This window comes from Acipenser ruthenus, chromosome 56, assembly GCF_902713425.1.
Source record: "Acipenser ruthenus chromosome 56, fAciRut3.2 maternal haplotype, whole genome shotgun sequence".
Lineage (NCBI taxonomy): Eukaryota > Metazoa > Chordata > Actinopteri > Acipenseriformes > Acipenseridae > Acipenser > Acipenser ruthenus.
Window position 1 is genome coordinate 6,320,880 of NC_081244.1, and position 12,000 is coordinate 6,332,879.

At 44.2% G+C, this 12,000-nt stretch overlaps 2 protein-coding genes and 1 non-coding gene across 4 annotated transcripts; 2 read left to right on the plus strand and 1 right to left on the minus strand.

The window, feature by feature from the left end:
* Window positions 1-521: 521 nt before the first annotated feature.
* trnae-uuc (transfer RNA glutamic acid (anticodon UUC)) lies at window positions 522-593 on the minus strand. The gene has a single exon. It is a non-coding gene; the product is annotated as a tRNA-Glu (tRNA).
* A 1,632-nt stretch (window positions 594-2,225) lies between these two features.
* Window positions 2,226-8,034, plus strand: LOC117404385 (N-alpha-acetyltransferase 10-like). Of its 2 annotated transcripts, none has more exons than XM_059017461.1 (8): window positions 2,226-2,416; window positions 3,229-3,327; window positions 3,822-3,880; window positions 4,387-4,432; window positions 4,581-4,696; window positions 4,935-4,979; window positions 5,107-5,191; window positions 5,599-8,034. In XM_059017461.1, exons 1-8 carry the CDS (start codon window positions 2,396-2,398, stop codon window positions 5,863-5,865), a joined length of 738 nt encoding a protein of 245 aa, XP_058873444.1. In that variant the 5' UTR covers window positions 2,226-2,395; the 3' UTR covers window positions 5,866-8,034. The 2 variants fall into 2 exon arrangements, with proteins under 2 accessions (XP_058873444.1, XP_058873445.1); XM_059017462.1 differs by having other exon boundaries at window positions 2,227-2,416; window positions 5,608-8,028.
* Window positions 8,035-8,113: 79 nt separating this feature from the next.
* Window positions 8,114-11,839, plus strand: zgc:103759 (U8 snoRNA-decapping enzyme). Its single transcript, XM_059017463.1, has 3 exons — window positions 8,114-8,697; window positions 10,507-10,773; window positions 11,287-11,839. The coding sequence occupies exons 1-3, from the start codon at window positions 8,566-8,568 to the stop codon at window positions 11,464-11,466; spliced, it is 579 nt and encodes a 192-aa protein (XP_058873446.1). The 5' UTR covers window positions 8,114-8,565; the 3' UTR covers window positions 11,467-11,839.
* The last annotated feature ends 161 nt before the right edge of the window (window positions 11,840-12,000 follow it).

A 12,000-nucleotide genomic window follows, 5' to 3' on the forward strand; every position in this document is an offset into this window, starting at 1 on the left:
ATATATGCGTTCTGTCTCCTCCCCCTCCTACCCAGGGGAGGGAGGGGCGTCACATACTTGGTTACCCACGGCAACGCCTGGGGCTAGGGGCTAATTGCACGGAAGGAGGCGTGTCTGTCACTCGTGTGTTAGAATGGCTTGCATCCTCACTGTTGTTTGCATTTTAATTGTTATTCTGTCGCTTTGTTAGAAGGACAGGAGTGGAGGAGTGGAGGAGGGGAGGAGGGGAGGAGGGGAGGAGGGGAGGAGGGGAGGAGGGGGATGCTCGCCTAACACAATGTGACAGACGTCACGTACTCAATATTAGCTTTTCGTTTTTAAACGTGTGTTTTCTACATTATATAAGCATATTTGTGAATGATTACATTTTGAAATCAAATATATACGTATACTATCTGAATTTGATGTAAGAAATCATGTGTTTTAAACGTGTTCTGTAATATTAAATACTTTAATTACGGCTTTTAAATTAAAATAGTTTAAATAAATAAATATATTTTTAAATAAATAAAAATATGTCATTCCCATACCGGGAGTCGAACCCGGGCCGCCTGGGTGAAAACCAGGAATCCTAACCGCTAGACCATATGGGAATTCATGATAAAGGACCATTGATTTTTTTTTTTGTGATACACTCTGCCCTCTTGTGGCAGAATATAGGAATTGCACACGACTATTTGCAATAGAAAATACACGGGTCGCTAAATTGCATTGAAGTCCAAGTTGAAATTTATCACGCAGTTACAATTTATTTATTTATTTATTATTATTATTATTATTATTATTATTATTATTATTATTATTATTATTATTATTTTACAAATACATTAAAATTTCAATGACATTGAATTACATTTTATATTTTGAGGCATAATTCATAATATGCTTATTTCTATATTTATTTTATAAATCAATGTGTTCTGTTAATATCTGAAGATATAGTATGTAATTAAAACAGTGCGTTTTCAGTTTATCAATGGCTTTTCTTCAGCAAGTATATTTCTAGTGACTGATGAGTATCCTGTTGGATCCTGATTCTCCTAGGATAAAAAAAAAAGCTGTTTGTTGTTTTTGAGGGTGTTTGTTATCATTAAAAATAAATAAACTGTAACTTCCTGGCAAATTATTTCATTCCCGACTTAGACTTCAATGCAATTTTGCGACCCGTATGTTTCTATTGCAAATTAAATACAGTCCAATGCAATTCCTACATTCTGCCACAAGAGGGGGCGCTTGTATCACACAAAATACAGTCCAATGCAATTCCTACATTCTGCCACAAGAGGGGGCGCTTGTATCACACAAAATACAGTCCAATGCAATTCCTAAATTCTGCCACAAGAGGGGGCGCTTGTATCACAAAAAATAATCCACGCCATGCCACGTTTTTGTTTTGTTTGTAATATTAAAGGTGTACAAAGTACAACGTGAATAGATCTCTCTATAAGAAATCATCTGTTATTTATTTATTTATTATTATTATTATTATTATTATTATTTTTTTTTTTTACATAAATTTGTAAAATTGTATTTTTTTTGTAAAAATCGTCTTTTTTACATACAGTATAACGTGCGACGGGTTGCTTACATTATTTAAAGGAAAAAAAAAAAGTAATTGAATATGTACAAATGTTCCTTTAAATAGTATGTCTAATTAAAATGGGAACAAACAATTGTAATTGTTTATCGATGCAGTATCTCTCTAACCCCGCCTACAAGCGGGGAGGACCGACTTGCCTGCCTCTGCATTGGTTACACTATGTGTCAATCACGAGCGTGTCAGTCAGAGATGAGCGCTACTGATTGGTCAATTGGTAATCACGTAAAGCGTATACTGGGCTCTGATTGGATTAGAGTGCCGGTACACTGGGCTCTGATTGGATTAGAGAGCCGGTACACTGGGCTCTGATTGGATTAGAGAGCCGGTACACTGGGCTCTGATTGGATTAGAGAGCCGGTACGCTGGGCTCTGATTGGATTAGAGAGCCGGTACACTGGGCTCTGATTGGATTAGAGAGCCGGTACACTGGGCTCTGATTGGATTAGAGAGCCGGTACACTGGGCTCTGATTGGATTAGAGAGCCGGTACACTGGGCTCTGATTGGATTAGAGAGCCGGTACACTGGGCTCTGATTGGATTAGAGAGCCGGTACGATGGGCTCTGATTGGATTAGAGAGCCGGTACACTGGGCTCTGATTGGATTAGAGAGCCGGTACACTGGGCTCTGATTGGATTAGAGAGCCGGTACGCTCTTCGGCTCCTCGTGGTTCGGGTCGGGAAAGTTCAAGTAATAATAATAATAATAATAATAATAATAATAATAATAATAATAATAATAAAAATAAAAATAAAAACCTAAATTAATTGTGATTTAAAACGAAAACGCAGAAGAAAATGAATATCCGAAACGCGAGAGTAAGTAACCGGCGGTTTTTGTTTTTTTTTAATCATTTTTTGTACTTGTTGTAAACAGCAGCGATTAGGTGTTATTTGTAGTTTTAATTCCGAATAAGGTCGCGTTTATGTTTTGTAAAAGGGCGGTTTGTAGTCCGCTGTGCTGCTGCGCTTAAACGCGTTTTATTTCACGTTACCTTGGTGCGGACATTACTTTACAACGACTCGGGAAGGCCCAAAGGCCTCGGGATAAAGTCAGTTAGACGCCGGCCTGCAGCGACGGTCTATCGGCAGGACCGGTTACTGAAAAACCCGACCGTAGTATCTGTAATGCCGGAAGGGCAATGCATGCAGGGCTGGGAATCAGACTCCCGCTGCACAGCAGTGTGATCCAGTCCTGGTTTCACTGGGAGTTTAATAATCAGACACACCTGAGCTTGTTAGCTAGACACACTGGGGGCTGATCAAGCTGGTAGTAAAACCTGGACTGGGTGACACTGCTGTGCAATAGGAGTCTGATTCCCAGCCCTGATCTCTCTGTCTAAATATCCCACAGTTCCCAGCAATATCCTGTAGCTCTCTTCACTATAAAATCAGCTACAAACCTCCTTCAACCAAAGTCTATCTGCAGGGCTGGGAATCAGACTCCCGCTGCACAGCAGTGTGATCCAGTCCTGGTTTCACTGGGAGTTTAATAATCAGACACACCTGAGCTTGTTAGCTAGACACACTGGGGGCTGATCAAGCTGGTAGTAAAACCTGGACTGGATCACACTGCTGTGCAATAGGAGTCTGATTATGTTATGATCTCTCTCTCTCTCTCTCTCTCTCAGCCGGATGATCTCATGAACATGCAGCACTGTAACCTGCTGTGCCTGCCAGAGAACTACCAGATGAAATATTACTTGTACCACGGGCTGTCCTGGCCGCAGGTAAAACTACATTCACCACGTAAAACATACAGCCCCGGTTTAGAACTACACTTCCCAGCATGCCCCTTCACCTGCCGCGACGGCGAGGGATGCTGGGAGCTGTAGTTCTTTAACTACAACGGCGCGCTCAAGGCAAACGGCACACTGTGAATCGGTACGGTTTTGCTAATCGTGAGCTGTGCCTTCTGGTTAAAGTTCCCAAACTGCTTCTCTGAAGTTTAAAATTCAGAATCTGCGCTAATGGCATGACATGGGTATTGTCAAAGCATCCCTGTGTTACAATATTACAATACAGAAAATAAACGCCTCACTCATTTGCCATTAGACTCCTGAATTTTATCAGATATTTTTTTTCCCTTGTTTCTTTGTATTTAGAGACGGACAGCAGGAAATGCATCTGTTCCTACCCCTCCTAATTCTCTCTCTTTCTCTCTCTTTCTTTCTCTCTCTCTCTCTCTCTTTCTCTCATTCTCTCTCTCTCTCTTTCTCTCTAGCTTTCCTACATCGCTGAAGATGAAAACGGGAAAATAGTGGGCTATGTCCTGGCTAAAATGTAAGTCCAGAAATAACTTATTAAAAAAAGGTGTATATATATATATATATATATATAAGTTATTAAAAGTTAACCAATAAACAGATTATTGATTGGCCTGGCTTGTGTTTTGCGAGCTTGTATTGAACACTAATGGATGGATCTGCTGCATGTGATCTTATGGAGGCTCTGCGGTCCAGTGGTTAAAGTCCAGGGCTTGTCACCAGAAGGTCCCCGGGTTCAAATCCCACTCGCTGTGTGTGACCCTGAGCGAGTCACTTCACCTCCTTGTGCTCCGTCCCGCGGATGAGATGTTAAACAGCTTCTTAAGCAGAAACAATTTCAGCGAAAAACAGGAGTGTGTTATCACCTGTCCCGAGGTCACAGCTGCACTCCGAGTTCTGAAAAGCCGGTCGCTCCCTACAAGGCCAGGGCAAAACATAGACGAAGATTCAGGCAGCAGGACCGACCCGGGAGCAGCGTGTCCCGGTGTGGAAGGGGCTTCAGGTCCTGTGTTTGTTTTGCAGGGAGGAAGACCCGGATGACATTCCACACGGTCACATCACGTCCCTGGTGAGTCCTCCCTGTCCTCTCTTCTTCACCTCTCCTCTTCTCCCCTCTTCACCTCCCCTCTCCTCTTCTCCCCTCTTCACCTCCCCTCTCCTCCTCCTCCCCTCTCCTCCTTCCACCTTCACCTCCCCTCTGCTCTCTTCGTTTCCAGGCTGTGAAGCGCTCACACAGACGTCTGGGTTTGGCTCAGAAGCTGATGGACCAGGCATCCCGCGCCATGATGGAGAACTTCAACGCAAAATACGTGTCTCTGCATGTGCGCAAGAGGTAAGAGAACCAGCCCTCCTCTAGAACCAGAACCCAGAACCGAACCCAGAGTCTCCTCTAGAACCAGAACCCAGAACCGAACCCAGAGTCTCCTCCAGAGTCAAAACCAGAGGAAACTGAGTCAAGCAGACCAGCGTTTGGGCTCCAGTGCCTTCATCAGTGTATAGTTTGAGAGGGAAGGAGAAGGGGTTGCCATGGGTTACCGAGAGTTTAATGTATGTGTTTATTTTCCCCCCAGTAATCGGGCCGCTCTGCACCTGTACTCCAACACACTGAAATTTCAGTAAGTAAAATTATTATTATTATTATTATTATTATTATTGTGATAGTGTGTGTGTGTGTGTGTGTGTGTGTGTCTGTGTGTGTGTTACTTACACCTCTCCCTGTCTCTCTCTCTCTCTGTTTCTCAGGATCAGCGAGGTGGAGCCCAAGTACTATGCTGACGGTGAGGACGCCTTCGCCATGAAGAGAGACCTGGCAGTGCTGGCAGACGAGGTACGAGGGACGGAGGGAGGGGCGGGGCTGCGAGAGAGGGGAGGGGCGGGGCTGCGAGAGAGGGGCGGGGCTGCAAGAGAGGGGAGGGGCGGGGCTGCAAGGGAGGGGAGGGGCAGCGAGAGAGGGGAGGGGCGGGGCTGCGAGGGAGGGGCGGGGCTGCAAGGGGGCGGGGCTGCGAGAGAGGGGAGGGGCGGGGCTGAGAGACAGTGGGAGAAAGACAGACCTCTAGTGTGTAACCCTTATCAAAGATATACAGGTCATATATATATATATATATATATTTTTAATGAAGAAACTTTGAAATTAGCTTGACAATAGAAACTAACAACTCTAACACTGAATCTCTCTGTTCCCTCTCTCCCCCCCTTCTCCTCCCCCCTCCCTCTCTCTCTCAAACCTTGTCTTAGCTGCAAAAGCACCCTGAGGAGATGGAGAGAGTCGGACCCGAGTTCAACAGTGCCTCGGAGATCCGCAGATCAAACCACCTGGGGGGGGGAGGCGGGGCGGAGTGTTGCCATGACGACAAGTGCAGTGGCGGAGGGGGGGCTGGAGCAGTGCACCCTGGGAAACAGGGGGGTCAGGAGGACAGCGGGGGGGACAGCAAGGACGCGAGCGAGACGACGGAGAGCACAGACCTGAAGGACAGCTCAGAGGCGTCCGATTCAGCTTCTTAGAGATCAAAGATAATTAATGATGATAAATATAACGCAGTGATTAATGAGAGAGAGAGCGAGAGAGAGAGAGAGAGAGAGAGAGAGAGAGAGAGAGGCTTCATAAATTCAATGGCAAACGTTTACACTAGAAGTCTTTCATTTCAAATTGAAGTATTTCCACTGAAGACACCTGAGAAAGACTTCTAGTGGAAACGTTTGCCGTTGAATTTATGAAGTTTCTTTCAGTGTTTCTGTTGAAGACGTTGAGAAAGACTTCTAGTGGAAACGTTTGCCGTTGAATTTATGAAGTTTCTTTCAGTGTTTCTATTGAAGACGCTGAGAAAGACTTCTAGTGGAAACGTTTGCCGTTGAATTTATGAAGTTTCTTTCAGTGTTTCTATTGAAGACGCTGAGAAAGACTTCTAGTGGAAACGTTTGCCGTTGAATTTATGAAGTTTCTTTCAGTTTCTATTGAAGACGCTGAGAAAGACTTCTAGTGGAAACGCTTGTCATTGAATTTATGAAGTTTCTTTCAGTGTTTCTATTGAAGACGCTGAGAAAGACTTCTAGTGGAAACGTTTGCCGTTGAATTTATGAAGTTTCTTTCAGTGTTTCTGTTGAAGACGCTGAGAAAGACTTCTAGTGGAAACGCTTGCCGTTGAATTTATGACGTTTCTTTCAGTGTTTCTATTGAAGACGCTGAGAAAGACTTCTAGTGGAAACGTTTGCCATTGAATTTATGAAGTTTCTTTCAGTGTTTCTATTGAAGACGCTGAGAAAGACTTCTAGTGGAAACGTTTGCCGTTGAATTTATGACGTTTCTTTCAGTGTTTCTATTGAAGACGCTGAGAAAGACTTCTAGTGGAAACGTTTGCCATTGAATTTATGAAGTTTCTTTCAGTGTTTCTATTGAAGACGCTGAGAAAGACTTCTAGTGGAAACGCTTGCCATTGAATTTATGAAGTTTCTTTCAGTGTTTCTATTGAAGATGCTGAGAAAGACTTCTAGTGGAAACGTTTGCCGTTGAATTTATGAAGTTTCTTTCAGTGTTTCTATTGAAGACGCTGAGAAAGACTTCTAGTGGAAACGCTTGCCATTGAATTTATGAAGTTTCTTTCAGTGTTTCTGTTAAGAAAGAGAACTCCACTCAACACTGCAGAGCTGTGTATTAAAGTTGTTCATTATTTTGAAAGTGATGATTAAAAGTAAAATGTGTGAAAACACAATATTGCTTCTATATTTTATTAATTCCAGGTGAAAGGGTATTTGGTGGAACAGGAAGCTGGTTTTAGGGTAATTGTGGCAATTAAATAAAATAAAAAGTGCTAAAGACAGGAGTTCACGACACAACATCTAAACAAACTAGAGTGGAGCCAACATGGTGAAAATGTTGAAAAAAAAAACCCAGCCCCTTAACAATCAGCCTGAAAAACGGACGTCACTTTGGCTTAAGTAGCGTGACCTAAAGCACAGGAAGCGAGACTCGCTGGATCCAGTGGTTAGAGAAAGGGGTTCAATACCAGGAGGTTCAAATCCCGGCTCAGCCACTGACTCCCTGTGTGTGTGTGTGTGACCCTGAGCAAGTCACTTCACCTCCTTGTGCTCCGTCCTTCGGATGAGACGTCAAACAAACGAGCTCCTATTGGAAGTGACTCTGCAGCAGCAGCAGCAGCAGTTGATGATGATGCAGAGTTCACCCCCCTAGTCTCTGTAAGTCGCTGTGGATAAAAGTGTCTGCTGAATGACTCGATAATAATAATAATAATAATAATAAACGTGATGTCAAAACCCTGTTGCTAGCACACACGTTTTTTTGTGTGTGTCAGTTCTCATAGAGGTGGCTTGACTCGCTCCTTATGCAAATATCATCCATGATGTGAATTCTGTATAAAAGATGTCCCTGCTACAAATTAAATGATTAAAGACTTACTTTCATCGTTTAACCTGTTTTAACCTGGCTTACAAATATAGTTGCTTTTTTTTTAATCATTTTAATTTATTTTTTTGTAATTGTGTTTATATCCATCATTATTATCATTGTTTTCTTCAGTTGTTTTATTTAGATGTATTATTGCTATTATTATTATTATTATTATGAAACGATTGATTTTATAATAAGAGACACCAAGGATTAATTTCAATTTCAGATTAATTTAAAAAAAATATTGGTTGTGAATTCGCCGTTTAAACCTGTAATTATTTTTTTTTAAAAATGCAGGTTTTAATTGTATACAGTCCAGTCTGTATATAGATATATAGTCTGTTCTCAGAGTAATACATCAAATACAGTATTTAATTCGTTTTTATTATTTTATTTTATTTTAAATAACCGTCCGCCCCTAGCAACGACTACCTTCCCTAGTTACAACGCTAGAGCGTCACCTCATCGGCGTCAGCGGCTGGCAAATCACGTCAGTCTTCTCCTATTGGCTGTGCCTTTGCGCGTCAGAGTGGGGGAGTTTGGAGCGTTGATTGGCTGACAGTACACCTGTAACCCTGTAAAATGTAACCCGTTCTCTTCTCCCATTGGATAAGAGAAAAGTAGGCGTGCGTTTTTCGAGCTCTGATTGGACAGTGCGCACATGTTAGAAGGGAGGCAGGTATTTTGATGCGGTGGTGAGTGAGTGCACGTTTTTAGCAGAGTTTTCTGCACAGATGACATTTATTTTTGAGATAAAGGGCAGTGATATCGTCTGTGTTGTTATTAATATAATTTAAGCAATGAATTTCGGACCCGTTTCAAGACAGGACTCGTTGCAATTAAAAGGATATCGACACGCTTGTCACGTCATGATCTACGCTCCTTCTGACGAGAAACTGTTCGGGAAAATTCCTGTAAGATACGCGGTTTTGGTAAGAAAAAAACAATATTAATAATATCGGTACAATGACCGTCTAGTCCTAATAGTAGGGCTTCAAAGGGACGAAAACGGTGTGCTTTATGGAGAGGGGTTCATCCACGATAAGTAACTCACAAACTCCAAAACAGAAAAGTCTGCACATTTTTTTTTTTTGGCTCATTAAGCTTTAGTAGGTTCGTTTAAGACAAAATAAATTCAGAGGTAAATAAATAAATACATTATGAATGCATTTATGAAATACAGATTCAAACCTTACTGCGCATTAACCATTTCAGCGCAGGGCAGATGTTGTAGCCGTAAGAGGCCGCTAGAGGGTGCAAAAGAAACGGTGTTGAAATATTTGTCTTGAAACAGTAAGAACCGAGTTATTTTGATAAAGCATAGGGAGGGTTTAGGGGTAGGGGTTTAGGGGTAGGGGTTAGGGTTTGAGGGTAGGAGTTAGGGTTTAGGGGTAGGGGTTAGGGTTTAGGGGTAGGGTTTAGGTTTAGGGGTTAGGGTTTAAGGGTAGGGGTTAGGGTTTAGGGGTAGGGCTTAGAGTTTAGGGGTAGGAGTTAGGGTTTAGGGTTTAGGGGTAAGGATTAGGGGGTTAGGTGTAAGTCGCTTATGGTGTGGAGTGGACTGAATTGCAGCTGTATTTGGTTTTACTATATATTTTTTAAAATCACTTTTTACATTTTTTTTCTTCATTTAAATGAATGTAATAAAGGTCAAGGATGAGAGTCTTGGTTGAATTTTTTGGTTTCCGAGTGCGTGTTACGTGTTAAGTTCTTTTGCACCCTCTGGCGGCCTCTAGTCGTTACTACACCCGACGCTCGTCGCCCTGAATTGAAAGGTATGAATTGAACCAAAAGTCACGTTTTCATCTATATTTAATTAAAAAGAGTTCATAATTTCTGTATTTTCCTCACTTTGTTTGTTGTTATTAAAATCACCTATTAAAGCTTAACGAAAAAAAAAAAAAAAATCGCAGAATTTTCTATTTTTCAGTGTGTGAGTTTTTAAGGGTACCGTATCCAGTAACACAAACCATAAACTGTTATTAGTGTATTTGTATCCAAGGCGAGTGTAGCTTACAATTAAATGCCAGTAATACTGGAATGTGATTTTAGGCTGTGTTGTATAATGTAACCCCTTCGCTGACTCTTTTTTTTTATTTTAATTTATAGACATTTGAATGCAGTCTCTCTCCGATCATCTTGCTCCCAGTTCTCCTTGCTAGAATATTTCACCGTGGTCTTGTAAGAAACTCACACACACACACACACAGCACTGACGTGTAAATGGTATTAAACACATAAGCTCTCGTTTCTCTTCGGAAGAGACGCGCTCCGGTCTCGATGTTGTTATTAAGCAGATATCGCGCAGTGAGAGGGGCAGACGGGACGGCGCGGCTCTGGTTGTTTTTGATTAAGTTTTTGCCGGTGTTGTGGTTTTCTGTCTCTGCTTATCGCGTGCCCCTGACCGTAAGATCAGAATAGACGTTTTCAAAACTTTAAATAGAATCTCTCTGTCTCTCTCTGTCTCTGTCTCTGTCTCTGTCTCTGTCTCTCTCTCTTTCTCCCTCTCTCTCTCTCTGTCTCTGTCTCTCTCTCTCTCCCTCTCTCTCCCTCCCCCTCTCTCTCCCCCTCTCTCTCTCTCCCTCCCCCTCTCTCTCCCTCTCCCTCTCTCTCTCCCTCTCTCTCTCCCTCCCCCTCTCTCTCCCTCCCCCTCTCTCCCTCTCTCTCTCTCTCCCTCTCACTCTCTCTCTCTCTCTGTGTCTCTCTCCCCTCCCCTCCCCTCCCCTCCCCTCCCCTCCTCTCAGATGCAGCTCCGGTTTGACGGACGGTTGGGGTTCCCTGGCGGTTTTGTGGACCCAGCGGATGGCTCCCTTGAGGAGGGGCTGAACCGCGAGGTGGGGGAGGAGCTGGGGGCGGGGCTGGCGCTGGCTGAGTCGGATCACATGTGCACACACGCCTGTAGCACGCCTCCACAGAAACTCGTGACTCACTTCTACACCAAGAAACTGAGCCTGGCAGAACTGCAGGACATCGAGAGAGGAGCCGTGACGGCCAGGGAGCACGGGAAAGAGGTGAGAGGGCGTGACAGCCAGGGAACGAGGGAGAGGAGGGAGGAGAGAGAGGAGCCGTGACGGCCAGGGAGCACGGGAAAGAGGTGAGAGGGCGTGACAGCCAGGGAACGAGGGAGAGGAGGGAGGAGAGAGAGGAGCCGTGACAGCCAGGCAACGAGGGAGGAGAGAGAGGAGCCGTGACAGCCAGGGAACGAGGGAGAGGAGGGAGGAGAGAGAGGAGGCGTGACAGCCAGGGAACGAGGGAGAGCAGGGCTCTGGTTCACTGTATTGGGGTCTCCCTGCCTCTCTCCCTCCCCCGTCTCTCTCTCACTCCTCTCTCCCTCTCTCTAGGTGATGGGTCTGGTTCGTGTTCCCCTCTACACTCTGCGGGACGGTATCGGGGGGCTCCCTGCCTCTCTCACTCCTCTCTCCCTCTCTCTAGGTGATGGGTCTGGTTCGTGTTCCCCTCTACACTCTGCGGGACGGTATCGGGGGGGCTCCCTGCCTCTCTCACTCCTCTCTCCCTCTCTCTAGGTGATGGGTCTGGTTCGTGTTCCCCTCTACACTCTGCGGGACGGTATCGGGGGGCTCCCTGCCTTCCTGTCGAACTCGTTCGTGGGGAATGCTCGCTGCCAGCTCGTCGACGCTCTGAGGTCGCTGCAGCTCGTCCGGGAGCCCTGGCTGCAGCTCGCCATCAAGCACAGCCATCGCTAGTGACGTCATCGACGTGATGTCATCACCGCCGGGGGAGGGAGAGGGAGAGGGAGAGGGAGAGGGAGAGGGATTTATTTTTAAAATAAAATTCAAGGGAGTAACTTTTTTTTTTTTTCATTGATTTATATCGAAGCGTGATGTCATCGACCGTGATGTCATCACCGCCAGAGAGAGAGAGAGAGAGAGAGAGAGAGACAAGCGAAAGAGTAAAAAAAAATGTATTTAAATAAAATTATTTTATTGATTTATATAGACGTTTGATGTCAAATAGCTTTAAACGTTGTTGTTGTTGTTGTGCCTGTGTTTGCCCTGAAAGGCCACTAGGTGGCAGTGCTAGACATTTTTTTTTTTTTTTTTTTTTTTCTGATTGAAATAAAATGCTCTGTACTTGAAACTCTTGTTTTTGTCTTTCTTCTTGCGTGTGTTTCTTCGTGTCTGGTCCCTCCTCTCCTCTCTGTCCCCGCTCCCTCAGTTTTGTATCGGCTAATCTGTGGTGTGTCTGTGTCTCTTATAATATGTTTCTACGTGTCGGGT

Bases quoted from the DNA above. Each gene is read 5' to 3' on its own strand.
- LOC117404385 (XM_059017461.1), top strand. From the start codon at position 2,396: ATGAATATCCGAAACGCGAGA. The intron at 3,881-4,386 runs GTAAGTCCAGAA...TTTGTTTTGCAG, and splicing joins GGCTATGTCCTGGCTAAAAT to GGAGGAAGACCCGGATGACA. The intron at 5,192-5,598 runs GTACGAGGGACG...ACCTTGTCTTAG, and splicing joins TGGCAGTGCTGGCAGACGAG to CTGCAAAAGCACCCTGAGGA.
- zgc:103759 (XM_059017463.1), top strand. From the start codon at position 8,566: ATGAATTTCGGACCCGTTTCAAGACAGGACTCGTTGCAATTAAAAGGA. The intron at 8,698-10,506 runs GTAAGAAAAAAA...CCCTCCTCTCAG, and splicing joins CTGTAAGATACGCGGTTTTG to ATGCAGCTCCGGTTTGACGG. The intron at 10,774-11,286 runs GTGAGAGGGCGT...CCCTCTCTCTAG, and splicing joins CCAGGGAGCACGGGAAAGAG to GTGATGGGTCTGGTTCGTGT.